General features: G+C 48.6%; 1 protein-coding gene across 1 annotated transcript in view; it reads left to right on the top strand.

Moving 5' to 3' along the window:
- GPC3 (glypican 3) overlaps positions 1 to 27,220 on the top strand; it is a 154,970-nt gene that overhangs the window by 105,966 nt on the left and 21,784 nt on the right. Inside the window, exons 6-7 of the mRNA XM_037408503.1 lie at positions 2,447 to 2,567; positions 20,894 to 21,047. Of these exons, the coding sequence (XP_037264400.1) occupies positions 2,447 to 2,567; positions 20,894 to 21,047 (275 nt within the window). The remainder of the gene's footprint in view (positions 1 to 2,446; positions 2,568 to 20,893; positions 21,048 to 27,220) is intronic.

The following is a 27,220-nucleotide window of genomic DNA, read 5'->3' as shown; positions in this document are numbered from 1 at the left end:
TTCAGCCTACAACAAGCCTCTAATTGCACGTCTAAGTGCTTTTCTGAACTGGGAGCTATTGTGTCTCAGGTGTAGCTGTGTTTTGTACTTCCCAGGGTAATGCAACTATTAAAAAGTAAAAAAAAAAAAAAGCACATGTTCTGCAAAATGTTGAGTCCTAATGGGAGGCCTCGGCATGGGGACAGGTGTCTGGGTGGAGAACAGAGCTGTTGGGGTCAGTCCCTCACGCCTGAGCAGCACGGTGCTGCAGCTGGAGCCCTGCAGGGTGGGCAGGCAGCTGCCCCGGTGCTGAGGAGCTGGTGGGGCTTGCGAGACCCAAGTTGATGTCTCTGCTTTGCAGCGATGCTTCTCCTGTACTTGCACAAGCTCTTTATATCTGGTAACAGGAATATATGCAGGCATGTGCCGTTCTGTTAGAGGCACAAACACCTCCTTTCTCTCATCTTCATCTGTCATCTTTATGAAGCATCTCATGGGGTCATCAGCCCTCACCTGTATGGGGAGTGCCCAGCGCTGGGGACCGGGCTGGGGATGCAGAGCGCTCCTGGATGTACAGCTCCTGCTCTGAAAAAGCCTCGGAGTGCAAATCAGCCTCAGTCCTGCATTCTAAATGATGCGAACGTTTCAGGTCAGGGCAGATTCCTGCTGCACCAGTAAAAATCCAGGGTTGCCTTTGCATCCCCACACGTCTGAGTGAGTCTCATTCCTAATTTAGAGTTGAAGTGGGGCCAGCCCCCTGTGTACCCCCAAAACCCTCAGTGTGCCCCAACAGCTGTCGTGGCTGAGTGTCCCCATGCCTTTCTCTCCTAGCAAACATCCTCTCTGAGCTGGCCCCACCATCCCTCCCATCTCCCTCCCCTCCTGTAAATCCCTGCTGAAGTCCCACTTCCCAAAGCCTCTGTGAAATGGGCCAAATGTCATCGCCTGAGCTCGCCCGGCAGCCTGGGGATGAAAGATTAGTGGGCAGGGAAGCAGGGAGCTGGCAGACAGGGAGGCAGTTGCTGGGGCTGGTGCTGGGAGCTGGGTAAGGACACGATGTGTAGGAGATGAGTCGCAGAAAGGAAAGAAAGGAATATTCATCATGTTTACCCACGGCACTGGAACAACAGTCGTACGTCGAGTAGAGCAGACTGATGCTTGGCGTTATCTCAGCGATCTCAATTTCGTAGGCTGTGCTGGCATTTGGCAGCATGTGCTGGGGCTGTCAGCTCTTGGAGATGAGGACTTGGTTTGTGCTTGTAGCGTACCCCATCACTGGGGCTGTGATGAATTCCAACAACCCACAGCTCGAGAAGGCACCAGTGTGCTCTGTGCCACTGCCGTGGCTGCCAGCAGTCGGTGGCAGCAGCCGCTTGCTCTGGTCCTGAAGCCAAGTTTGAGGTTGGTGCAGATATGCTTGTCTCACGTCCTGAGCGTCACGAGCTGTTGCCCAGGTGCTGGGTGTAGAAACGTGTTCCTCCAAAGGCAAGCATGCAGTGATCCCTCTGTCCCTCCTCACTTTTATTGCTCTGATAAACTCTGCCATTCCATAATTTTTGCAGTAGTGAAGTTATATTTCTTTCCTAATTGCTGATGAAAAAGCTGAGCGCAGACTTGGCCGCCCTCCTCTGCAGAGCTGCCGTGACAGCTGTGTGAGGGTCCCTGTGGAGACCTGCGTCTGGAGATCTCTCCACCAGCTCTTAGTGTGCTCTACGGGTGCTTTACTGTCTTGCCCAGTACCCATGTAAATTGAGGTATCGTGTGGTGCGGAGCCCAGCACCGTACCAAAGTCAAGGTATGTTCTGTCTAAGCAGTTACTTTGATCCCCCAGGCTGGATCTCATCAAAGACTGAAATCAGGATTGTTTGACAACACCTATTTTCCATTAGCAATGTTGACAGCATTAATTATATTCTGATTCTTTAATTCTTTATTATTGAAATCACACATCAGTGATAGTAATTATTTTGCAAGGGGGTTGATATTATGCTAATCAGCTTGCAGTTAACTGGGTCATCCCACTCACTTTTTTTTTTTTTTTGGCTGTGGGCACAACACTACTGCTCTTGTACTGGAGTCTCTGTGGTCTGCCAAGATTTATTTTAAACAAACATGAGCAAGCCAGAATTTCTGAGCCAGCTTTTTTAGGACTCTTGGGTGCAAGTTATGTGAAAATGTTTATCTCTGTTGTATGCTGTTTAATGTCTTCCTTGGTTACTAATGGACTGGAAAGGACTTCATTGTCCTCAAGTGATACAAGTACATCATCTTGCTGGTTTGCAAAGGCAGAGCAGAAATGTTTATGGAAATCTTCTGCCTTTTCTTTGCCATTATTAACTGTCTTGCGCTCTCTGTTTTGGAAGGGGATGGTGCTTATCTTGGGATTTCTTTTGTTTGTACTGAACTTTAAAGATCTCCTGTCTATTAGCCTATCACATTGTGGTCTCCTCTGTTCTCGCTCCCACAGGTACAGTCCCCAGATCACAAGGAACGGAGCAAAAGCTCAGCCTGGCAACCATGAGGTGAAGATGAAAGGTCCCGAGCCAGTGATCAGCCAGATTATTGACAAGCTGAAACACATCAACCAGGTTAGTTGCAGGCATGCCAGCAGGGATGGCTCCAGAGTGGGTGGTTTCCAAATCAGTTTGGCCTCCCCCACACTTTCTTTTGGGCTCAGCCAGACAACCTGGGGCATCTCCGTCTTCAGCAGCTGAGTGTGGAGTCAGTGCCACCTCAGCCCTGCACGGTGCTGGGCTCACAGGGCACGTGTGGCAGGTCCTCACTCGTGCACGCTGGTGCGGTGCTCTGTGGGTGTAGGGAGCTGCAGGGCACGCGCGTTGCAGCCCTCCAGGGCTCAGCCTCTGCCCGGGCGATGCGTGGATGCAGTCCTGCAGCGTGCATCTGCTGGGCATCCGTCCCCTGCACGGTGAAGGATGAAGAAAGATGGGACTGCTGTGGTGTCCCTGAGCACGGGGATTATGTGGCACGTGCCTGATGTCCCCTCTGGTCAGAGGAGTCCCCTTTGGCATTGCTTGTGGCTGGCAGAGAGGGTCACCTCTTTCTTTGCTGTATCTCCCTGGACATCCACTCCCAGTCACTACTGGAGCAAGTTACTGTTGAATGGGGAAATGGCAGAGCTAGATGAGACCCTTTTCACTGTTGGAGGAAGCTTCCCTCCCACAATCTCAGAGCTGGCATCTATGCTGGGACAAGCAGTATCTTGTCTCTCCCCATCGTGTCAGGCCAAGTTAGGTCTGTGAACAAGCCCCACCGCTGCCAAGGCATTAGGTGGCACCTCCGCGCGGCATTCAGCTTGCAATTGTTAACTTCCCAGAGCTCTTCGGTGGTGTTCCCTTGGGCCAGCCAGTCTGGGGTCCGGCTCTGGACTCTGCTCTCCTTTCCATGTCGTTGAGTAAACTCAGAGAGGGAACGTTTTACAGTAAGCTGATAGCTTGGACCTCTCAGCTTTTCAGGGACACAGGACTGGGACCTTGCAGGGCAAGTACTTGAGTGGTGATGCTGTCTGTTAATAGAGCTGAGCTGCCCAGTCTCTCCAAGAGAGTTCTTACCAGTGGGGACCTTGTTCAGGGTCGCTCTGGCACGAGGCTTTGGGCAGCGGCGGGTTCCTGGGGTTAAGCCCAGCTTTGCTTCCCGGCCGGGTGGGCTGCAAGGGCTGCTCTGCCTGGAGTTGCTGGCTTAGCGACTTTTCTGCTAACCTCTGCTTTCCTGCTCCCATGACTGCCAGGGACTGTTTTCATAGCAGCTCCCAGTTTAACCCCCGTGCCCTGCGATGCAGGCACGCCTCATTAGGTGCTGTCTGGGAGCGGGATGCAGCGAGGGGTTCGGGGTCCCTGGGAGCAGCCCACCACACGGGAGCTGATGTGGGCAGCGGCAGCGCAGCCCGCTCTGCCTTCCCATGCCTCACCGTGCCATCTGCCAACAGCCCATAATTATTAAAAGGGGGGGGGGGGAATAGCATAATCAGCTCCCTATTAAATGGGGTAGAGGGCAGGCTTCAACCTGCAGGTGATAATGATATTTTGCCATTCACAGTGAGAAAGTCACACTGAACAAAACATGGTTATTAGTGTACTTGAAACTGCTGACATAAAGTGGTTGTGAAATGCTGGCTGCCAGATTGGGTCAAGTTAGGTCTCTGCTGAACAGTTCAGGCTGCTGAGGAGCCGAGATCTGTGGAACAAGAGACCCTGGGTAAACATGGCCAGGCTGAACTCAGCTGTTTGCAGCAGCAGAGTGTCTTTGTCAGCTGCTGCTCGGAGAAAAGTAGTGGTAAGGGGGTGGATACGGCCGGCGCAGTCGTGATCTTTTGCAGTGCATCCCCTCTGTGGCTTGCAGTGTCAGACTGGGACGTGTTATGGGGAGCAGGTAAAGTTCTAAAGTTGTGTTTGAGAAAGAAGGGGAATTGAGAATAAAATCAGGAGAAAATAGGAAGTGATCTGTGAAGATTATTTATAAACCTAACTATTCTTGCAGAGGGTCTGTAGTCTATGTAAGTGGCTTATATACCGGGAAAAAAACTGTGCAGGTTACTTAAATTTGGGATTTGGGGTGTCAGAGCTCACCATACACTTATTTTCTTGGCCTACCAAAGTTTTGCACTCTCCTTCACATCTGGAATGCATCTTGAATGCCAAAGAGTAGGAAATGTGGAAGGAGCAGCAGCTCTGGATGAATTACAGTTGTGTTTTTCAGGTGTTGGCTTCAGATCTGGGAAGCAGTGGGGACTCCTGGGCTGGGGGTGTGTGAAAATCTCCTTATCCACCAAGCTTAAGCCAACAGTGGCTTTTAAGGGTTTCGGAGAAGGGAGCATCTTTTGGAGTGTAGTGCTCAGAGCTGTGAACTGGATTCCCCATGTGACTACAGTAAATTGTGCATCTAGTACCGTGTGATGACTTCCTCCCTCTGTGTTGTGTTAGAGATGCGGCCTGGATTTTCTGGATGTGGGTAGACTCAGGAACCATGCTAGTTGGAGCAATTCTTGGAGCATTCCACAGCTTTTTGCTTGTAGTTTTTTGCTAATGCCTGTAATTTGCCGATGACTTGGCTTCAATTTATTCCAGACTGCTCATGCTGTTGAAAGACATGTGTTCTTTCAGCAGTACACCACGTTTTTGAGCTTGCTTGGGTTTGGTGAGTGTGTGTGTGTGTGCAGAAATAGTGTTCTCTTGTTAGTTCATGTCTTCTCAAACAGAATCTGGGTAACTGTGCACATATATATATATGTGAGAAATTCTCATCAAACTTCTGCAGTTTGAGATAAGGATGGGGTTTGTACATTAGAACAACATCCATGGGGGCTGAAAGGAGTACAGGATACCTAACCCAGAGAGAAGGGGATGTAAAAATTTGCCAGGTTGTATTAGTTTGGTTCAAGCATCTTTTATCAAGCTAAACTAAATAAATGAGTAAAGCTTGGCTGCCCAGGTGGTGTGCTGTCTCAAGTCAGACCTTTCGGGATGAGTCCCCCTCAGTGGTGCCTACTCACCACAGCAAGACTCCAGACCATTTTTGTTTCACCCAAATGTGTGATTGTGGGTGGTGCTATTTTTTCGTGCATCGGTGGGTGAGATGGTTTATTGTTGCTGTGTTGGAAGTAAGGAATTTTTTTTCCCCCTCCCAGTTCTGTTCGATGTCTACCAAGTTTTGATTTAAGTTATTTTTGCTGTGTGCCCAGAGGCATGAACAGCCCATCCATAAATATTAGCATTGTTATCTCAGCTGGGAGGCCAAGGGTCACCTTCAGGAAAATGAGTTGGAATTGGTTCCTAACTTTTATTTCCCAGAGTGGATGGGGTCTGTTTCTAGCTAGAAGGGTTTTCACTCATCCCACATGTGAAACTATTGAAACGGAAAGGTTATTCAGTGTCAGCACAAGGTCTTGCTCAGGTTTTTTTGTGACTTGGTAGCATCCCTAGGCAAAAAGCAGTCTGCAAGGTGAGCTATTTCCTCTGGTCACTCCATTTTCCTCCCACCATGGGGACATTTGGATGGCTGGCAGATGGGGATGAGCTTCAAGTTTTAATAGATATGCATGGAGGCGGGAGCTGTGGTGTCCCATGTCCTGCATGCTCTGCCACGCTGGTGACCTGCTGTCGATCCTCCTTTTCCAAGAAAGGCTCTGGAGAGCTTACCTGGGTGATGGTGGTGTGAGGATGCAGCAGGGATGGAGACACTGTGGGTACCAGCTCAGCCGATGTCTTGGTCTTCCCTTCTGTCACTCCCTGTCCCGAGGTGACTTGTGTGCTCTCTGCAGTGCTTACGGGGCTCCGACAAGGTGGCAATCGATGCTTTACACCATCCTTACTGCACTTGCCTGTTTAAGCTTGTGCACGGTCCCAATCCCTTTTTATACTTAGACGAATCCTGGGGTTTATTATAGGACCATCTCTAGGAGGAAGAGCGTAATTTTGCAAGAAGAAAGAGGAAAACCCCCACCAAAAATGAATAATAAAATCCATAAAAGGAAACTTAACTGGGGGACATGTGTCTTTACAAGATTGAAGGGCCTGGAAACATATTGTACATTTCCAGACACTCGAGTTAAGGGCTCATTTAGAATATTTCAGATATACTGGAGCTTGACAGTTCTTTGGTTTCCACATCAAACAATCTGTAATTTATTGCCCCGTATAGGGACTGTGTTTTTATCATATTGCATATTCTCTAGCCAGAAATCTAACTCCCATATAAGCTCTTGAAAAAATAAACCCTTTGGGGATCAAAATCCAGGCAATATGTTTTCACAGACCCTGAGAAACCCGCCTTGATTTATTTCCTTGGAAATAAGGGGAACGCAGAATTTCTTAGAGTATTACAGCTGTTCCCCCAAGCAGGATCTTGCTGCCTTTCTTCACGTGCTCGGTGTAAAGACCCAGTTCCTGTGGCAAGCCCCGTGTGAAAGAGCCTTGCATGGCTCTTCATGGGGTTTACAGGAGGATGAGAACAAAATTTAGAAGTTTTACGAGGCAGTAAAACGTGGAGCTCTAGCTGGAAAGGGGAAAAAAAAAAAAAAAAAAAAAAAAGAGGCCCAGAGGTGCGAATGACCAAAGACAAAATAGACTTGAAGTTTGCAAAAAAGCATGCCCTGGTGGTTAAATAGCCATGTTTGAAGCTGGTTTGATCAAGCAATGTGCCCTATATTTGTTTGTAGGTTTAATGGGCTGTTTCCCTGCGTCCCGGCTGCTGGGAGAGGGCATGGCGGAGGTCACCCAGAAGTTAATTTGGAAAGAGGCCAAAAGGCCACAACTTGATTGAATCAAATGTAAACAAAATAGGCCTGGGAACAGCGCCGTGCCCTTGCGCCCGGGTCTCTCTCATCCCCTTTGCTCAAAATACGGAGTATGGTGGAGTGTGGGGGACCGGCGAAGAGGGGCTGAGCCCAGCGCGCGGGGACGATGCTGGGGGCGGCGAAGGGTGGGATGTGCCACCGGGGGACCTGCCGAGGGGCTGTCTGCACGAGGGGTCCCCGGGCAGGGGGCAGGGGGTGGCTGCCCGTGCCTCTGGGGCAGGCGGGGGCTCCCGGGGAGCTGCCTCGCACCCTGTCCCCAGCGGCTCGATGCGGGGAAAGCCATTAAGTTTATTATGGGAGACCCTGGGGAGTTTTCAGGAATATATTTCCCCTGCAGAAAAATCCGTGACTTTGACAGATTTGGTGGAAGAGCATTTCTCTGCGGCCTGCTAGGCTTTGCGAGTTTATTATTCCCACTGTATTTTAATTTCCTGACCAGATGAAGCGGCGTAATAATTAGAAAAATGCACAAACTGCCAGATTGTTAAATAATGTGACGCACGACGCTTATCACTTGAAAATACAATATTTAAATTGCACCAAAACAAGTCGCTTTTGGCTAATTTTCCACTTTTAATAAGTTAACGCTACAATGTCTGAAGTGCTGTATATGTGTAATATAATTTATCAGGTCCTCAAAAGAAATGTTAATAAACACAATAATTACTTGGACACGCCTTTTGTTGAACATTATTAAACAGTTTGTAACAATTAAAATATTAAAACCACATGTTGTTGAAAGCAACCAGACATTGCAATTATTTCTTACTAAGGCTATTAAATAAAATGACAGAAGATTTTTATTTTAATGATAAATGCATTTTGGAATGGATCAGCTAATTCTTCTTTTACTGCACAAAATAATCTATAGCTCCACCAAGTCTAGGCCTGGTATTTAAAAACTAAATCCTTCGTCCTTCTGAGCCGTGCCTCGGCTCTTGTTAACGCGCCGGGTAAATGCTCGCTGACTCCATATGCAAGCGGCAATTACAAGATTTTGCCAGGGCCAGTTAAATCAGGGGAAGTGTGACCCTTTCTAACGAGAACGTAATTAAATTTGAATGTATCTCACTGTCGGGTTGCTTTTTAAACCCAGAGCCCTCCTTCGCCTCCTCAGTAAGAGCTGGTGTTTGCCCACGCCAGCTATCGCCCGCTGGCACCCTATCTGCAAACATCCCGGCTTTATCGGGTTTGTTGTGGGAACACTGTGGCCACAAGTCAGCCGAAATGGGTTTCCTTTAACGGCCGGAGATTAATTGGAGCCGGTGTGTTTGCACGCGTGTTTTTAAACAGAGGAGTAATCTGGGCTGTGTTGCTGAAGTTGCTTGGCTGTTTTACCCGCAGGCTCGCACCGTGCAGGGGGGTGTGAGGGGTGCCTGTGCTGGTACCCGTGCTGTGGAATGTGAGCTATTTCCCATTTTCAGCAAGGGAAGGGTGGTAAATAGGCACGTTTCTGGTACTGCTCAGTGACTACGGAACTTGAGTTGTGCTGAGCATCTCCTGTGTGCTGTGTAAACCTGGCTAAGCCTGTCTGTGGCTGACCGGCTGTTTTTATTGAAGGTAGTGCCAAAATGCCCATCAATATTCAAAGTCTTTGTATCCGCCAGGTTTTGGAGAAGCTAATTCATTGTGGGGTCTTCCTCAGAGCACCCAAATCCTTTGCTCCATGGCCACGTGCCCCTTTTTTTGGTAAATAATGGGACTGAAGAGCTGTCATTTCTTGAGACAAGATTCACTGTTTCCTGTCCCTTCCTGCTTTCCATTGTCCTTCCGATGGCAGTGAATTTCAGGAACACACAGGAGAGGACCGGGAAAGATGTGTTCTCGTGTGAAGCTGTAGATCTCCTTTATCGGTATGAAAAAGGAACATCTCGCTTGAGCTTACTTTTTGCTAATCCCACTTGCCTTGGCAGGGGTTGCTTTATACATCCGTGGTGCTTCACCACTAGTATCGGAAAAGATGTTCAGCTCAGTTGAGGCGATAGGAGCAGCAAAGCTTTCCTGGGGAGTGAATCTGGCTCCTTGCTTTCCTCAGCAAGAGCTGCTGGGGCTGAGCTTGGATGGGTGGCAGTTTTGGCTGGTTTCCACACCAGTTTATTGTCTGGCGTTCATAACCTCTGGGTGACATAAATAGCATTTTTATCACTCTTCTTCCCTAAAATTCCCTGGTTGCTGCAGTCTTATTCATGAGAAGGGATTCAACTTTGCCCCTGTGGCCTCAGCTCCTGCAGGGAGGCAGGTGCCTCAGGTGTGTCCTGCAGGGACCAGCTTCCGAACAATGCTGTGGAAATCAGCTGGAAAAAAAATACCATTAAAGGGGCTTCATTTGCTTTTGTGTCCATAACATGCAGCTGATGCACAGCGGTGCTTTAAAACAAACACCAGATATCCTGTACCAGTGCTGGAGTTTATCCTGTTGTGGAGGAAGCAAACCTGGAGGAATCCTTGTGCAGCAAAACATGGTGTAAGTGGAGCCATTGATACCAATTTAACAGTTAATTACAGTTATTCTGGGCCTTGTTAATTGTATCAAGTGTCCTCTTGTGCTGTGACTCAGGCTGGTAATTTAATCACTAGATGTCCTGGGGGGTGTCCTCCCTGATGGTCCCAGTAACAAAGCGAGCATGCAGCTGACTCTGGTGTTAGTGGGATGATTGGTAGGTTTCTCATTTATGTGTTTTTCTCCAAAATTTGACTTAATGTCAAGGTTTTTGAAGTGTGGTCCAGACTGAGAGGGGACTGAGATTCAGGGTGCTAATCTTCATTAGCAGACCTGGAAGGTAACCTGTGTTTTTTTTGCCAGGGAACAAATCTGGTTGCTTTTGTTCCTGAGAAAAAGCTTCGTTAACGATAACGTTACTTTTGGTTCCAGCCTGACATCATGTAACCACCTAGTGATGATGTTCTCAGGAAGGGAGGAAGAAACAGCGCTGTCAGACCTGCCGTGGGCAGGGAGGGCCAGCTCTGGTGGGAGGTCTGTCACGCATCCCTGCGGTTTGTTTCGGGACCGTTGTGCCCAGCCATGGCAGGGTGTGCAGCAGTGTTGCTGTGAGCTGGGATGCCTTTGAGATTCCTGCTCCATTCCTCGCTGCTCCATGTGCTGGGAAGGTCAGAGTAGGGATTTTCCCAGTGCAATTCTGCCACTTCACCAACCACTCTGTCTGCACTGGGAACAAGGCTCACTTAGGGCATTTTTTTTCTCCTGAAGGCATTAACGTGTATCTGGTCCATGACACCAGCTGCGGATGGGTAGCGGAGGAGGCCTTCCAGGTGCTGTCTGCTCGGCTGCTATGTGTTTGTGTGTATCTTGTATTGAAGGAACTGGAAGCACTTGCTGGTTTGGCATCCCTTTGATTAAAAGGGCCATGTGAGGTGTCTTACTGTTGTGTGCAGAAAGACATTAGCCAGCTGAAGCAGTTCATCCTCTGTCTACAGAAGTTCGCTCTTACCAGAAATGTTACCAGAGATTTTCTGGTCTGAAGTAGGAGAGGCATCAGATCTACACCCCACCCAGCAATCCGGCTCTGGGAAAGGGTGGTCCCGTTTTTTAAAGCACTGGCTTGGCTTGGTGAGAAGCTGAAGCTGCTCCTGGGACCTCTCCTGATGCTCTACCCCACCTCCATGGAGGCAGCAGCTGGCACAGACTGCTGCAGCTCTCCTCTAAGCAAGCTGTGCTGCTGCCAGAAGGTGCAAAAGGTTTTGTACGTTTTAGGTAATGAATAATTTGCAATCTCACTCCTTTTGTTATACCTGCTGACGAAGCAGATGTCTGTAATTAGGCAGGTCTCTGTGCTGGCTAACCCGGTCCCCAGTCAGTGAGACTGCTGTGACCTGTCTGCATTGGGGCAGGTGTCAAAAACCCCTACGGCTCAGGAGGACTCTCTCAGTTAATGCTGTTGCTCGTTAAACTTCTTACCTTGGTTTTGACATGGCAAAGGCTGGGCTGCCTTTTAGTGCTCTTGCTTTTGGAGCACGTGCTGCGAGAGATGGCCCTTGCAGCACCGAAAAACCTGCAAGCAAACAGGGAAGTTTAGGTTGCAGCAGTATTTATTGCCTATGGCCTCGCTCGACTGTACTGCGAGGGAATGATACTTAAAAGAAGAAAATGTGCTTGGCTGGCCTTTCTGAGGACACATGTAAGAAGATGATGACTTGTGCAGCATGGTCAGCAGGGGATGGGGGAGGCAGCTGGCAGAGGATGGTGTTTGAGCCATCAAGAAGTACCGTGATGGGCAGGAAGACCTTTTTCTGTTTGGCAGGACCCTCGGAATGCCTCTTGCCCACGAGCGAGGAAGGAGTTTACTGACCTTTTTGTGCAGCACATAAGCTCCTACATGCTGAGGGTGAGGCTTGTGTAGGTGCATTCAGGGCTTCCTCTGTGAGTGTTGGGTCTCTCTGGGGGAGGGTATAAAGTCACCAGCTTTGAACCTCATTTAAATGCTGAGTTGCTTCAGCTGCTCGGTTTGTGGCTGTGCATCTCTGTGGGAGAACCAGCCCGGGCAGGGCTCCTCCTGCCTGCAGCTCAGGGGGCCTGAGCCTTGCAGGGTCTGTTTCTGTGGGAGACGTTCAGTGTCGGGGATGAGTTGCACCCCGTTGTATCCGTGGTGCCTGTGCTGCAGCCTGGATGTTTCCTTATCCTGTTTGTAGACCCATCCTCGGTGCTGATATCGATACTGGAAAAGCTGTGTCCATGAAGTTAAATTTTCTCCTCTTTAGGTTTTACAGCAGCCACGCTCTGAATGCAGAGAGCTGTGACCTTGCCCAGGAGCCAGCCCAGCCATCAGCCGTTAATTAGGGACCTCGGAGGCTGGAGAGACCCCATTCCTGGGATTATTTCTGGTCTGGTTTGTCTCAGTTGAATGCCTGTTTAATGTGAAGTGCGTAAATACTTGTGGCAGCCAGGCTTGGGGCTCGGGGCTCCCTGCTCCAGCTGGGCGCCTTCCCCAGCAGCACCAGCCCTGTCCTGCCTGCGGGCCCCCCACTCCATTCTCCACGCAGGACAGAGCGGTGGCCATGGGATGCTGGAGGCTACCAACCCCTTCAGCTCCCAAGGAGCGCATCCCGGGCTCCACTAGGCACAACCTGTCCCAGTGCGGTGGTGAGCGGGTCCCCAGGGAGGGTAGACAGGCTGCTCCCTAGCTAACGGGTTTGGGGGTGTTAGCCGTGGAGTCCTCCTCCTCCTGTTTGATTTAAGTCTCTGCTGAAATCAACAGCTTGGTCATCAGCCCTGCGCTGGGGTCATCTTGTATGACCGGTGGTAACTGGCCTATGAGGCAGTTGCTCAGTCCCCTGTGACAGCTCTGTGGGGCTGGGGACATTCAGCAGAACTGCTTGCCGTTTCTTTTTGGGCTTCCAGTGCCCTGGGGTGAAGGGAATGCAAAAGTAAAGCTAGAAGGAGCAGCCCCCAGGGAGGGCAGGGTGAGGCAAGGGTGACCAGGGCTGGTGTTCTGGCAGAAACTTCTGTACAAGACAACATTTTGCACAAAAATACGTGATTTGAGATTATGTTCTCCGCTGGGAGCATTTAGGGCAACAGGGAAGTGGCCAGGACAGAGATTTGCCTCTTATTTGTGTGGCAGAAGGAGAAGGGGGGAAGAAAATCCTTCCGGCACAGCTCTCGGCTTGCCTTTTCCTACCTGGTGCCAAGGACGAGATGTTTGTCTTGCAGGCAGCCCCAGCAGACGTTGCTGACAGCCGGAGAGCAGCCACGTGTGCTGGAGCCTGAGCCAAGAGGAAATCTCCCAGCCGCTTCCATGTGGGCTGGGCTGAGCTGGGCGGCGAGGAAGCTGCGGGGACCCGCTCGTGGCTGCCCACCTTGCCTTGGGCACGCTGGTCCCCCTCTACAGAAACGTGGGGCTTTTCTAGCGTACAGTTCAAGGTGGTGTGATACCTACATGTCCTCCTAGATTCTCTTGCATCTAGGGCACCTTTCTTCCAGGCCATCCCTGCTCAGACGTCTGAAGGACGTGATGGCGATGAGGTGGTTGATTGCTTCACCTCTACTCATGTTGTCGTCTTGTTCCTTGTGCTCCTGCTTTGCTTGTTGTCTCATGTTTTATCTTCCGGTGACGTGTGCTTTGGGCCTTCCTGAGCGGTGTTTGGATGGCAGAGTGGGATTCTGCTCCAACATAACTAAACAAAATATGGAAAATATGGATCATAGCAGTGATGGGTCCTGGCCCATGTAGGCTCCCACACAACTTCACTCAGTTGCCAGCCCCCTGAGGGGTGGCTGCTTGACAGGTGGAGAAATTGGTCCAGGTTCTCCTGTCTAGTGATGCAGAGTGGGTGGAAGGGAGAAGGGAAGGCAGCTGGGGCTACTGGTAAGATACTGAGAAACTCTGTGGGAAGAAGGAACAGGGATACAAAGCCAGTGAAGAAGTGGTGTGGGGAGGGGCTGAGGCAGGCAGCCCTTACAGGTAGCAAGGAAGGGAGCATCTTTGTGGAGCCTTTTCCACCCTAGACAGGTGTGGGTGGTTATGTGCCTGGTGAGGACAGCTCTCTTTTTTAGTTCTTCCAGGCATTCTGAAAGCCCAAGCAATCTTGAAATACCAGCTCTTGCTGGTATATTCATCTTGCCCTGACGCAGCTTTAAAAGTGCCCCATGGGATTAACGTGGCATTCTGCTCCCCTTTCTCAAGGTACAGGTTTTCTGGGTCATGCACCAGACATCCTCAGGAGTTGCTCCGGTATGAGTAGTGCCAGATCTGGAACAGTTATGGGCCCTGTGGCAGAGACTGGGACTGAGGAAATGTTGCAGGTCAGTCCAGGCAAAGCAAAGAAGAGCTGGAAGGGGCTGTTTGCGGCAAATAGCTCCACTCCTACGTCACTTCTAGAGAAGTGGTAGCTCGTGGGAGTCTGTCCGATCCTGGCAGGAAAAGGTCCAGGCAGACTCCTGCAAGGTGCTGAAGGAATCATCTACTGCCTGCTCCAACTACGTGTTCAATGACTGGTTTAATGATGGGTTTCTGGAGTTTGAGGGATGTCTGTGTTTGGCGGAGGTGGATGGTGGTGTGCAGGAAGGGCTGCTGAAGGACCACTGGTCTCAGAATTGTGAAGGAGGAGAAGGAGCTGTGGCAGCTCGCAAAGAGAAAAGCAGCATTTCTCCAGCATCAGCATCAATGCAGGGCTCAGGGGACAGGCCAGAAGCAGACGGGGACTGCCCAGGTCACCAGCAGGCTGGGCTGGACTCCGTAGCCCTGCTCGGCACCTACATCGTCCTGTTCCTTCCTACCGCACAAAAACAAGCCATAAATAGCTGCAGGGTGGAAGGGGAAGGAACTGGATATAAGGTGAATGAGCTGATCGTAAAGCCTGAGTAATCTCTTTTTCGCATGTGCCCTGTGATGAATGAGCATTTGTTCGGGTTGGGGGAAGTAACACCTCCCCTGCCTGGGGGAGAGCAGGCGGGAGCTGGTCCCTCTGCCTGCCCTGGTGCCAGCAAGGGCTTAACCTCTGCGTGCACAGGAGCATCCTGTCCCGGGCATCAGCCTGCCCTCACCAAACCAGAGCAATCCATAACGGCTTGGCAGCCCCTTCTGCTGCCGACAGAGATTTACTGTCCAGTGTGGACCCATTTTAATTACTGCCAGCACTTAGGGGTCTTTATCTGTCTTCCTTTACCCATAGGGATGTTGTCAGTTTTCATAGCTAATCTGGAATTAGGCTGATGATCCATAAAGTAGGGCCACCCTTTTGCCAATAATTCACTGCTGTCACCGGCTTCTTTGTGCTATCAGGAGAATGACCAGGAAAACTGATTTACTGGCAGCTGAGAGCATCTCCTCTGGAGCCTGTGAAGACAGTAAAGGGGGTCCTGCTGTGCCGGTAGACCCCGAGTGATGCATGGTAGGGATTTTTCCTGTTCCAGGGGATGGCATTTTTAGTGCTAGAAGTAAAGACTAAAACATTTTTGCAGGTAAAGAGGCACAATATAAACTCAGAGCTATGGTTCACCCCTTTTGGCACCCGTCACCGTGTGTTGGTGTGGAGCCCCAAATCAGGAGTGACCCAGGAGCGGTGCATGGGGAGGGCATCCCAGCACCATCCCTTGCCCACCCTGCCCAGAGCAGGCAGAAAGTGCTGCCTGGGTCTTGATCTGCTGGATATGGCATCAGCAGGGCAAAACCTGCGACATCTCGAAGCAGGCAGCATGGGGAAGTGCAGAATTTGCTTTCAGAGCAGCTGATAAAACAGCTGACATGCACAACTTGTTGTTTTTCCAAGCACTGAAAATTACTTTTCCAGCTCCAAAATCTGCTTCTACTTTATTAACATTTGATTAGCGATCGCTCCTTGTTGTGCTGAGCTTGAAATAGGAGTACAATTAGGAACAGGTTTCTTCTCTGCCACATCTGTGCTGCCAAGGTGCATCTAACTGGAAGGGCTGTAAGTAAACCAGTTTGGGTGTCCTCCTGCCAAAACAGGCTCTTTTGTCCATGTGGCTGGAAGGGCAGTGATACCTGCCCCCGTGCATATGCATGCGTGTTCACTCTTGCAAGACAGAAGTACAGATGCTGGTATTTACAGATACTTTTAAAATTTTTAAATATCCTTCTTTTTAAATGGTGTTTGGCGTTTGGTGCCAGGGAACATTGAGTTTTTCTGTAATGTGCGCATTGCATTTTGTTGCCGCCCAAGATGGGGAGGGCTCTCTAGAGCCTGGAAAGAAGCAACTGAAAATGCTGCTGTTGATGTTTGTTGAGTTTCTGCTGGTGCACGCTCCGGTGCCACCGAGGCCCCTGTCCGCAGAAAGGATAAACTGAACAGAGCTGGGAAATAGGAAAGTGGAGTGGAGGGCACCAGCGAATCTCAAGATGAGGGTTGGTTAAATAATAAAGAAAGTATTTGCTAATAAAAGATAATTTTTTCCATGCTATTTCCAGGGCTAATAAGCAGAGGAAGCGGAGAGAATCGATTCTCCTGTTGCATGCTTGTGTATGATCAGGCCACAAAATTCAAAACACATGAGTTTTCAAAAAGTCCACAACTTCAGCCTTTTAAAATGGGTTCCTTTCCCTGATTCTTGCTTGTGATCAGATAATGACCTTCGTAAGCAAAACAACCCCAGCTGTATTTCATAATGGGAATATACTTCTGTACATTGTAATGAGCTGTTAACAGGGAACAGTATCGTGTGAAAATCTGCACGTTTCCCATGATGCTGCCCTGATTTAAAAGCCACCCATAAATTATTCGGTATTGCAGATTTCAAGGCCAGGATTGGCCATAAGATCTAGTTTTTCTCCCCCCAAAACAATGTTTTCAGCAAGCTGGAATTTAAAATAGAAAAACCTGACCTATTGGGAATCTTGGGAGTTGTGTGGGAAGTGTGGCGGCATCTGTGTTGGGTACCTGAAAATGCGTGGCTGGAGCAGGCAGCTGGCACGATGCAAGGGGAAATAACACCTTTGCTCCTCCCAAAAGTTTTTTGTACTGAGGCTCCTGGAGAAAGGCATCCCAGGTTTTGCAGACAGTCGTAAGCTGGTGGGTTTGGTTGAGTTTTGGGAGGTTTCTGGCAGAGCCAGGGGCTGTTTTTCACTGCGGGGTTGAGTTCCCAGGGTCCCCTTCATGATGCCAAGCAGCACATGGACACGGCTGGGGATCCAGAGGAGTTTCTGCACTCAGGCACTTTTTCTGCTGGATGTGAATACTTGATTATTAAGCATATATTACAATTCTGAATATTATTTTAGCTGCAAGTTCAGTCTCTGTCCTCTCCAGCTTTTTAGGTTTGATCGTATTCCAGAGGCTTACTAAAAACATGCGAAGAATTTCAGCAAAACTCTATGGAACACTTTTATTAAATTCTTTCAGTCATGCAAGCTAAATTAAATGACAGCTCTGTCCACCGAAAGATTACAAATATCAATCAGACTTCTCCCCTGAACTCATGAAGGAATTAAATGTTTTTCTAAAAGTCTTCTATTCCCCTTAATAATCTCTTTGGCTGTTCTCTTTACATATTTTTGAAGTATGTTGAAAGGGATGATTTTTGCCCTAAAGGAGCACGGTGCTAGTAGCTCACTGGTGATATTTTATTTGAATTTGTGGGCACAATTCTGGGCATTGCTCACATTGGTATTTGCAATACCATGGGCGTAGTTTCTGAAAGAAGAAAACAGCTATTAAACTACAGTCCAAGAAACACAATACTGATTTCTTTTCAGAGACGGGAGATTAATGATAAAAAGTATGTTGCAGCTCTCAGTGTTTATGTTAAAATTGGAAAAACAAGACCAGGTGGCTCAGTGGGCTGGTGGGCTGGTGAGCTCTGAGTAAAGTGGTTGTAAAGAATGAGGAGTTATAAAGATTTCAACATACGGTGGCCCGTCCAAATCCAGCTGAGTCATTACCCCATGTTGCTGCATCTGTTTTTGTCTGGTCACTGTATGGTTATGAATAATTGTGTAAATCATGCTGGGATGCCCTGGGGAACTTTCCTTGCAGAAAGGCTCAGCACGCCGTTCCCATCTGCCTTGTTTTTTAAGCTGTAAGGAGACCACAAGACAAGCCAAACGACCAAGATGTGTACGGAGACCAGCCGGGGCTGCTCAGCATCCCTCGTGCCGATGCCCCAGCGGCTGGTGCGGCAGCAGAGGTACCGCAGCGCTGCCCGCCCTACCCGTCCAGAGGGTCACGGTTTAAAAGGGATGAGATTGGAAATAAAACCGATGCAGGTCTGAGCAGTTGGAGCTTGTAGTCAGGAGCAAAGGAAGTTTCTTGCCATGATGGTTGTGCAGATGGAAGATGAATGCCCTGCAGACACTTCAGAGATGCCTGCGTGTGCGTGGACTCCCCACTTAGTGCTCTAGTTTACATCAGGTACATTATACAGTATTTTTACCATTATGGCTTAGCAAAGAAGAGTAGGTACAACTGTAAACTCTTACAGCTGGATGAATTGTGATTAAGTTAAAGCTGTTTCACTGTTACATACTACTTTAGCGATTGCCAGACTATGTATTTTCCTGTCTCTTACCATAGACTTTAAACCACAGGACATGAATAAGCAGTAATGTTAGGGTACAGTCAACTCTGCTTGCTATTTAAGGATGGAGAATCTATGTTCAGTCCACCAAATATAATTTCATAAAGTGTGCAGACCGTAGGGGAGGTTGTGTAATGGTCAATGACTGGGACTGTGGCTGCTGTTTCAGCCAAAGCTGAGGCATCCAACAGCATTTCTGGGCCTGGATGCACGAGTGGGGTGGGATTTTCACCCTGTGTCAGGTCTCCTGCTAGTGGTGCCAGTAGGTTTTGTGTCACGGGCTTCATTTCTCCACTGCCAGCTGCAAAACTGAACACATTGAACTTCCCTGTGGTTCTCAGCAGCTGGCGAGTGTGTCAACAAGGATGGAGCTTTTGTCCTGGAAAAGAAATGAGCAGCATGGCACAGGGATGTCACGTTCACTCGATCCAAAGTCAGGGCCTGTGCAGTGTTTCTCAGAAAGTTCCTGTTTTATTGTGGCTACAAAGGCAAAGAAATTAAGCTGCTAATTTATGGCACGTCAAGAAAAAAAGTAGTAATACAAGAAATGCTCAGTCATTTTAATGTTTGAAAACACACGACTGAAAAGTCCTGATTTTCCCCTGCCCCCTGCTGAGCTTATTAAATCTGAAAATATCCCAAAGCTTGGTTCTGCCAGAAAGTTCCTCTGCTGTTTTGGGTAAGTAATGCAAGTTGTGCTGCTGAGCTGCGCAGTGGGTCCTGTCTGGCTTGCTTGGTGCCTCGGATGCAGCGGAGTGAGCATCCTGCCTCCGGTCCCCTTCCACCATGTTGCGGTCCCCTTCCACCATGATGGGCTGGGCTTTTAGCAGTGGTGCACTGGGGCAATGGGTTTGAACTGGTGTGTGCTGTAATTAGCTGCTGTGTGCGGGAGACCCTCCTTCCACCTCGAGCTGATAGACTCTGTGCTGAGGACCGCTGTTAGCTGTGGGCTTCGTTTGGAGCAGAGCAAGACAAGTGATGGTGTAAAGGCTTGAGCGGTCAGCGTGTTGGGTTCCTGTGCGAGGTCTTCCTCGTGCTGCCCCCAGCTGCATTTGCCTTTTTTTGTTTATTTGTTGCTTTTTTGTGTTTATGCCATATTCTGGGAAAGGCCTATAAATGTCTAAATACAATAAAATTCCTGAAAAGTGAACTTAACCAGTCTAAGCCAGAGCCTGTTGAAGGCCATGGAAACACATCCCCTGAATTTCGGGGAGATGGGCTGGGTTTTGCTTCCTATCGTGGATGCGGAACCCAGTACGGCTGTCACGCCAGGCAAGGCTTGTGGACGTGCCAAGGTGAGGGTTGCTGTGTTGTTTGATGCAGCTGGGAAACCCAAAGGGGTCTCACATCCAGCCATTTGTTTTTCATTACGTTATGCTCCTCTAATATAAACACTAAGGTATGTGGACATTGCCGTGGACAGAGCAAGCCAGATGCCGAAAGCATTCCTGCAAGGCTGTATAAACTTCAGCAGCTAAATATTTTAGAAACTGTTTTCTAAGGCTACCTTGATAGTTTAAAAATATAATCTAGATTCCAGATATTAAAAAATGCCTTGAAAGGCATGCATATTGCTGCAATAGATGGAACTAACTAAACCCCTGAAGTATGCGGAAAGCTCCCATTTTGTAATATCTTCTCAGTTACTTATCCTTTTCTTTTTTTTTTTTAGTGCTGGGATTAAATTCAAGAAGGCTTTTAACAGCAGAGTGGTAATGATAGAAATTTTCGGCATATATTAACCAGCTGACTCATACTTTTTTCAAAGTGGATCTGAGTTTATGATGAAATAGCTGGCTGCTTTCAGCAACAGCAAAATCAGAAAAGTCGGTGGGAAGAGGAAGCCAAGAGCTTAAAACGTGTCTAATCCCTCCGCGTGCTGTGAAGGGGCAGCATGAGGGTCTCCCACCTGTGTTCGGAAAGCAATCCTGACCTGTGCTCAGCGGAACCATTCGGGTCCCTGTCTCGGGGATGCGCAACCTGTCACTGTTAGTTAGGACTTTTAACTAAACATCCTTTAAAAGATCCTTTTGCTGTGTTGCTTGGCTATCCCAAAAACTTTGACGAGCATCCCCTTCACTTCCAGGGTGAGGAATGAGATTTTTAGGTTATTTTTGTGGGCCACGATATGGACCCAAGAGATCTGCTGTTTCCTTTCATGTGTGTTACTTCTCAGATGGGAGATAGTCCCTGAAAGTAGTGTGAATCCCTGAACAGAGTCTCCTCTTGCTGCTGGTTTTTGCCCCGTCTTTGAACACGTATTTTGCAGCCGACACCAGAGCTTTGGTGGCACTGGGGTCTTGAAGAGCTGGCTGGACGCACTCCAGCTCATGTGATGCTTGCTGGGCAGAAGCCAAGGGGCAGAATTACTCAGTGTGGTTTTTCCTCCTCCTTTTGTTTCTTCCATTGAGGTTTTGTCTGCAGCTTTGTCCATGAATGAAGCTGAGCTTGTCATTGCTTTGGCATGAGGAGTGTGATGGAGTCCTGTCCCCCCATCCTGTCTCCACTGAGCCCTGTCCCCCTCTTGTCACCTGATCTCTCTGCGAGCGTGGGATGAAGCAGTAGGGGGGGTGGAGGGAAGCTGTTGAATGACTGTGGCACCTCATGTCTTTCAGCTGCTCAAAGGGATGGCTTTGCCCCACCGAAAAGCTCCAGGAAAAACCCCAGAGGAGGAGGAGGAGAGCGGAGACTGCGACGATGAAGATGACTGTGGCGGAGGCTCTGGGGATGGAGAGCTGCGAGTGAGGAACCAGCTCCGGTTCTTAGCAGGTGATGGGGATGGTGGTCCCACAGCAGCTGCCCCTCTGTGGGTTCTGAGTCTTGGTGATGGTGTGGGGAGCTGCTCTCGGGGGTCTGCTCAGGTCCGCTCACTGCAGGTACCGCTGATGCTCTCCACAGTCACGGTCCAGAGGCTGTTGATGCTAGCATCATGCTGACTGGCCTCAGTGCCAGCTGAGGCAGCAGCTGGAGAATAAATGCTGATGCTTTCCAGGTTGGTTTTGCAGGGGTGTGTTAAGGGCAATGCATGGGAGAAAGTTTGAGACAGGTTGCAAACCTACTGTGGGTCCCAGAGCCACCCTTTTCTCTCTTTACTGTTGCTGCCCACACTCATGAGCATAGAGATGAGCTTTTCAGCTTTCTGGAGAGCATCAGAAAGTTGGTAAGGATCGTTTGACTGCAGCAAATGATGGATATTTCTGATCTGGGCTTTAGGAACCTAAGGTAATTTTTGACAAATACCTTATAGTCTTATTTTGGAGAAATTCAGGAGGCTAAAATTGCGTTGCTTGCCAGTATGAGTCATGTCTTTGATTGCTTTGAAAATGGCCATGCTCGTGCTTTGAAGCTGCATTATTAATAAGGTAGTCCCTGGTCACCCACCGGGAGGAGAAAGCGAAGGACCAGTTGTGACTTGGGCAGTCACACGTGCTGTGGACGTGGGCCTTCTGCCCGACCCACCAACCCCAACCACTGCCATCCTGCTCCTGGCTCCGTGATGCTCAGCAGCAGCATCAGTTTCATTCACGTGAGCAAGACCAGGCTGTTCGAGGCTGTGTCCATCGTGGATGAGCGGGGTCTGCTGGACATGGGACTGCGGGCTAGAGGCTTGGCCCAATTAATGCTGGTTCCAGTGCTCTTTGAGAGACCAGACAACTGAACCTGGATAAAATCAGCTTTACAGCTTTGAAGTTTAAGAGGCAAATTTGGGCTCTTAAACGAAGCACAGATGTTTATAAATTCCCTTCCATTGGTCTGGGATAATTAAAATATCCTTAATGAAGTGAGAGCTGAAATATTAAATGCCAGTTTCATATCAAAGATTATTGACACATTATGTCAAATATATAAAATACATATATTCAAATATTGGATAAGGAAAAGAAAAGACTCTTTAAGTCCTCCAATCCAAGTCTGAAAGAGAAATACAGAATTCAGAGAAGGATAAAATGTATGCTATTTCATCCAAGAACTAAATATCAAAGTGTACATTAAAGAAATACAGGTGATCCACATCATCCTGAGTCGAGAGCAGATGCACGTGTTTCATTTTCTGCGATCTTTGTGTCACACCTTTATGCTATTTTTAGCGTGTTTCAAATTTCCTCTTATAGCCTTCCCCATAATACCATCAACGATCTCTGGAGCCGGGTATATAATCCTTTCTGCCTTTTTCCATCTCTAGGCTAGTTTAATCACTGTATTGATCTCCCTGACAACCTGCTTGTCCAGCAGTGTGGACCCCTCTTATCCCTGCGGTACGTGAACATGTAATAGGAAACGAGGAGTTGTCCTCCCTGTGCTACTCTGCTGGAGGGTGTTTGCTGCTGCCTTTGCTACAGGATGGGTAAATATTAACTTTAGAGCAGCAGTGGCTTTGGGGCATTGTGTTCCTGGCAGGTGAAGTCTTTCAGGTTGCTGAGAGCATGAGGTTTGTCCAACACAGCTTTTAGGCACTGGCTGGCCTCAGAGGACACAAGATGTGCCGTTGGGGTGGCCAGGGAGACTTTCTGGTGCTTCCTCACTTGCCCGTGCCGTAATGCTCTTTTTTTATGTTTTGCTTTAGAGCAGAAAGGCGAAACTGATCTGACAGTGACAGAATCCTATTTGGCTGGTATTGGATACAAACTGTGACTCCGTTCAAGTTTTATTTTGGAAAAAAGCCCAGGAAAAGTTGCTGATGGTGTGGAAATACTCACTTTCAACATTTTTTAGAATATTTCTTTTTACTTTGAAAGGGTATTTTTCAATTATTTTTTTCCATCATATCACATGCACATAGCATGAAATAAAAGGGACCAGAAACCGTTCCACGTTCCGGCCCCCCCCCCCCCTACTTTCCACAAATTCTAAATTTTAGGTTAGCATGCCGATTTGAAATGATGCCAGGCTTTAAAATCTGGAAATAGTTTACAAAGTTAACTATTACATTTAGTGTGGCTTTATCTGTCTCCTGCCCAAGGTGGTTACCCCGTAATAGAGGCAGAAAGGACTGGGAGTGGCGGGGTGAGTTATTGACTCCCTGGTTTTATCCTGTGCTGGATGCTCTGCGGTGTTAAGGCAGGGACATGGATGGATGGCTGGGGGGGGGGTCTCATCATAGTGGTCAAACCCCAAAACCCCCTTCCAGCGTGTCTGAGTGCCTCTGCCAGCCCTTGGAGGTTTACAGTCGGGGAATGCAGTTTGGGTCCTTTGCTTCCCTTTTCTTAGAGGCTTTGTTCTACTTGGGAGGAGATTCCCATGGCCCCAGGATGGCAGCGGAGATCTCCTCCCTTACAAAGGGTTTCCCAAGCCTTGCAGATGGACTTGGCGATGCCTTGGTGGGGAGGAGAGGTGGGAGCCTCAGGCTGGCCCTAAGTTTGGCCGTCGGTTGAGCGAAAATGTTGGCAGCGTTTGCCACCTCTGAGGTCTTTGCATCTCTTGGATGCAGTGGGAGTTTCTCCTGCTTGCTGGTGTGGGTGCTGCTGGTCCTGCCAGCTAACTGCAAACAGCTGCTCGGTGCTGGCCTCACCGAGATGTGCCCTCAGAAGGTCTTGAAAATGTGGAGATGAAAAAAGAGGCGGGGGGAAGTCAGTCAGTCTCAAATACAGGCTAGTTTTGATTTATCGCCTGTTGTATAAAATGTAACCTTTGTTTCCTATTTATAATGAGCCTGTAATAACTGGACAGTCAACTTAAACTTTAATGATTTAAACATACTTGTAAACTGTCAAGTCAAAAGTTTGTGAGTGACTATAAACATATGTTGGTGAGCCCTATATGCTAATAAATTCATTATTATGTTGCCCCAGTGGGAAACGTGGAGATGGCAGGCTTTTTTTTATGATAGGTCTTTTATTGTTTGTCACATCTGCAACACATTAAGGATTTTGAAGGCAGATAATGTTTACAATAAGGGGGAGGACTGAAAACCTCCCAGCTCAGAGAAGAACGCATCCTGTTTGTCAATGGAGTAACCGTGGAGCCAGCACCCTGGCCGTGCAGCTCTAAAAATAGAGCTGTGCACATACACACACATATATTTATGCCACACCAATGGCAAATCATGCCTGTGAATAAATTACAGTATTTTCCCCCCAAATTACGAGTCAGTGCAAATGTCTTCCAGACTTTACAGCACAAACATGTGCTCACACCCCTCTGGGATCAGTTGTCTTGCATCGGGCACCCAAAGCAAACAGAGCCTAGGGTGGCTGGCGCTTTGCTGCTGCTCCAGTCAGCCACCCACTAATTAGATCACCTCCGGCATTCTCACTCAAGATGCCACTTATAACCGACGAGCTCATTGCCAGGAAGCCTGAAAATAAAACATGGGTGCTGGAGAGGCTCCTGTGCTGGGCAAGCAGCTTTAGCAGGCACGGCGGGGGAGAAGGTGCAGGCTTTTTGCAGGAGGTTGCAAAGGCGGTGTGGTCCAGCTCACCTGTGTAGGGATGCTATTCCATAGGTATCTCACAGGCTTTGCTGGGAGGAAAAAAATTACTTTTAGTGGCTGGAGTGTCACCTAAGGAATGTTCTGAGTGATCCAGCAACCGCAGGGCAGGGGGAGGAGAAGGGGAAGATTTACCCTTCCAAAATATCTGTGCTAGGCGGTAACAAAAGTTGTCTTGGGAACAGATGGATTTGGCAGAATTAAGTAGAAATAGTTTGTCCTGGGAAGGGAAGTTGGCCTCATCCCATGAGATATGTAAGGATAGATGTGTGCAATAAAGATATATAAAGATGGCTCTGCAAGGTTGTGTGTGTATAACAGCTCCCCTGCCTGGCTGTTCCTGCTGCGTAGCCTGCAGTTAGTTATGCCTTTCTGCTCTCCCTCGGTTATTTCTAAGGGGGAGAGGGAGTTTGCAGTGCCCAGGGAAGCCCTGAGTTTTCCTGCACCCTGCCTGTTTGCTGCTCCGGCTGCTGCCGCGTGCTGCCAGACCAGCCGGGTGGGCTGGACTCCTGTGCGAGTTTCCAGCAATCCGCACCATACCCAGGCGCTGGATGAAAGTCAAGATCAGCACAGTGTGTCCCTTGATTTACCCAGATCTGTAACTCTTTAATGGCTTCTGGCTTGCTTTGCCACAGATTTATCCTCTCAGCAGGGTTTTTTTGAGTGTTCTCATCAAATTGCAGGCTTGAACATCGCCTCTGGGCTGGCCGAGCGTGGTCCTTTCCCAGGTGGAAAAGCTGTTTGTTGGTAACCCCTTTGTACATGTTACAAAGGCATTGTTGCTTCCAAATGGGAATATAGGCATGTCGCAGAGCAGGTGTTGTCTCTGGCAGCCGCCTTCCCAGAGAGAAGGGGTTTCTGTGTTCGCCCTTCGTGGCCATGGAGCGGGACCCCCATGTTGTCTGCCTTGCACCGTGTTTTTGGAAACTCCTCTGAACTCCTGTGAGTTGCAACTTTCATCCTATTCTGCTTTTAAACATCTTCAAACGTCCCAGCAAACCATTCCGTGTTTTAGAGGTCTCAGTGCTGAGATGTCATTCCTGTGGCTCAGCCTTTGGGGACCTTCCCGTTTTCTCCCAGGTTTATTTCTGGAGGTGCCATCAATCTGAGCTACTTCCACCCCCTGCTGTGGCAGGGAACAGGAGATGCTGCTGCTATGATGACATTTGAATTGCACTTTCATGAGGTGCAAGAAGGATGCTCATTTTGGGGAGCACGTGGGTACCAGCGGGTTTCCCTGCTGAGGTGCGTGGCAGCCTGGGGTGCCAGGCAGGGTCGCGTTGGGTGCAGTCCTCCTGGATTCTGCAGCCCGCTCCTGTGGGAAGGGTTCCTTAGAAGGGAGCATTCATGCTGGAAAGGGGCTGGTCCCAACCTGGGAGGAGTGATCAGAGTCTGCCAGGGCTCACACTGTGCGCTGTGCCTGTGCCTGGGCTGGGAGACAGACCAACAGTAGTTAAAATATTTACAAGATCATGTTTTCCCATCCTTTATCATGGTGATTGCTTCTCTTCAAATGCCTTCAGGGAGCCCTATCTGAGCTGACGGTACCTGCTGATACTGCTCTGCTCCATTTAGTGCTGAGTCTTGGGATGTCTGGATCTGTCTGCAGAGAAAGACAATACCTGATTGACTTTTGAATTACTCCTTCCACAGGTGGAAGATGTCCCTGTCTGTGTGAATTTTGCTGACAGCACGGGGCCACGTGGCTGTTGTGCCTTCCCGCTGTACAGCCCGCAGGCTTGGCTTGTCCTACTGAAAAATATCATGCGTACAATATCAATATTTATTGTGCGTGGCTCTGCTCAGCCGACAACAGAGGTGCCCTGTCCTTGGCTCTTGTGACAGGGTGAGCCGTGTCAGTTTGACGCAGAATCCTTCTTGACGCAGAATCCTTCCACTGGATTTTTCTATTCTGCTAGAAGCTTTAGGAATTTAAACTGCAATTTTTGTAGCAGCAACTTTCCCCTCCCCTTTTCTTTTTTTTTTTTCTCCAAAGAGGGTGCTGTTGAATGCTTGACTGAAGCAAGGATAGCAGAAACATACTGCTTTACAAGACATCCATCCTGTCTCAGGGTGAAAAAAATGATGAGGCCAAATGTCAGCTAGATTATCCTGATGGAACAGCTGGAATTGTACCAACTAAAACAGTGCAATAGCTTGATTATTGCTTTTCTGTTTCAAGTGTTTGTGTTTGTTGAAATTTCTCCTTTTAATGAAGATTTGGTTGGAAGTCAAGAATTCTTTGTCACTGACCAAATACAAGCTAGAAGATGAAGAGGGAATCACATATAGCACTTGGCTGAAGCTCTAATTGAGTGGCAGGTTCATTAATTCACTTTTGACGTCAGCAAAAATGATTTTTTTATTGACAGACTGGGAAAATTATTGGTGGCTTTCAGAGATGGGCTTGTTTATAGCATCCTTCAGCTGGTTGTTTGTACTTCTGTGACTCTTCTAGGCCTCTCATTGTACATAATGTAGGCGTTTTGAAGGGTTCTTGTAACTTCTGTGCTGT

Source organism: Falco rusticolus, chromosome 14, assembly GCF_015220075.1.
Source record: "Falco rusticolus isolate bFalRus1 chromosome 14, bFalRus1.pri, whole genome shotgun sequence".
Taxonomy (NCBI): Eukaryota; Metazoa; Chordata; class Aves; order Falconiformes; family Falconidae; genus Falco; species Falco rusticolus.
Note: the sequence above shows the minus strand (reverse complement) of the source record. Positions and strands in the feature narration are given on the sequence as shown.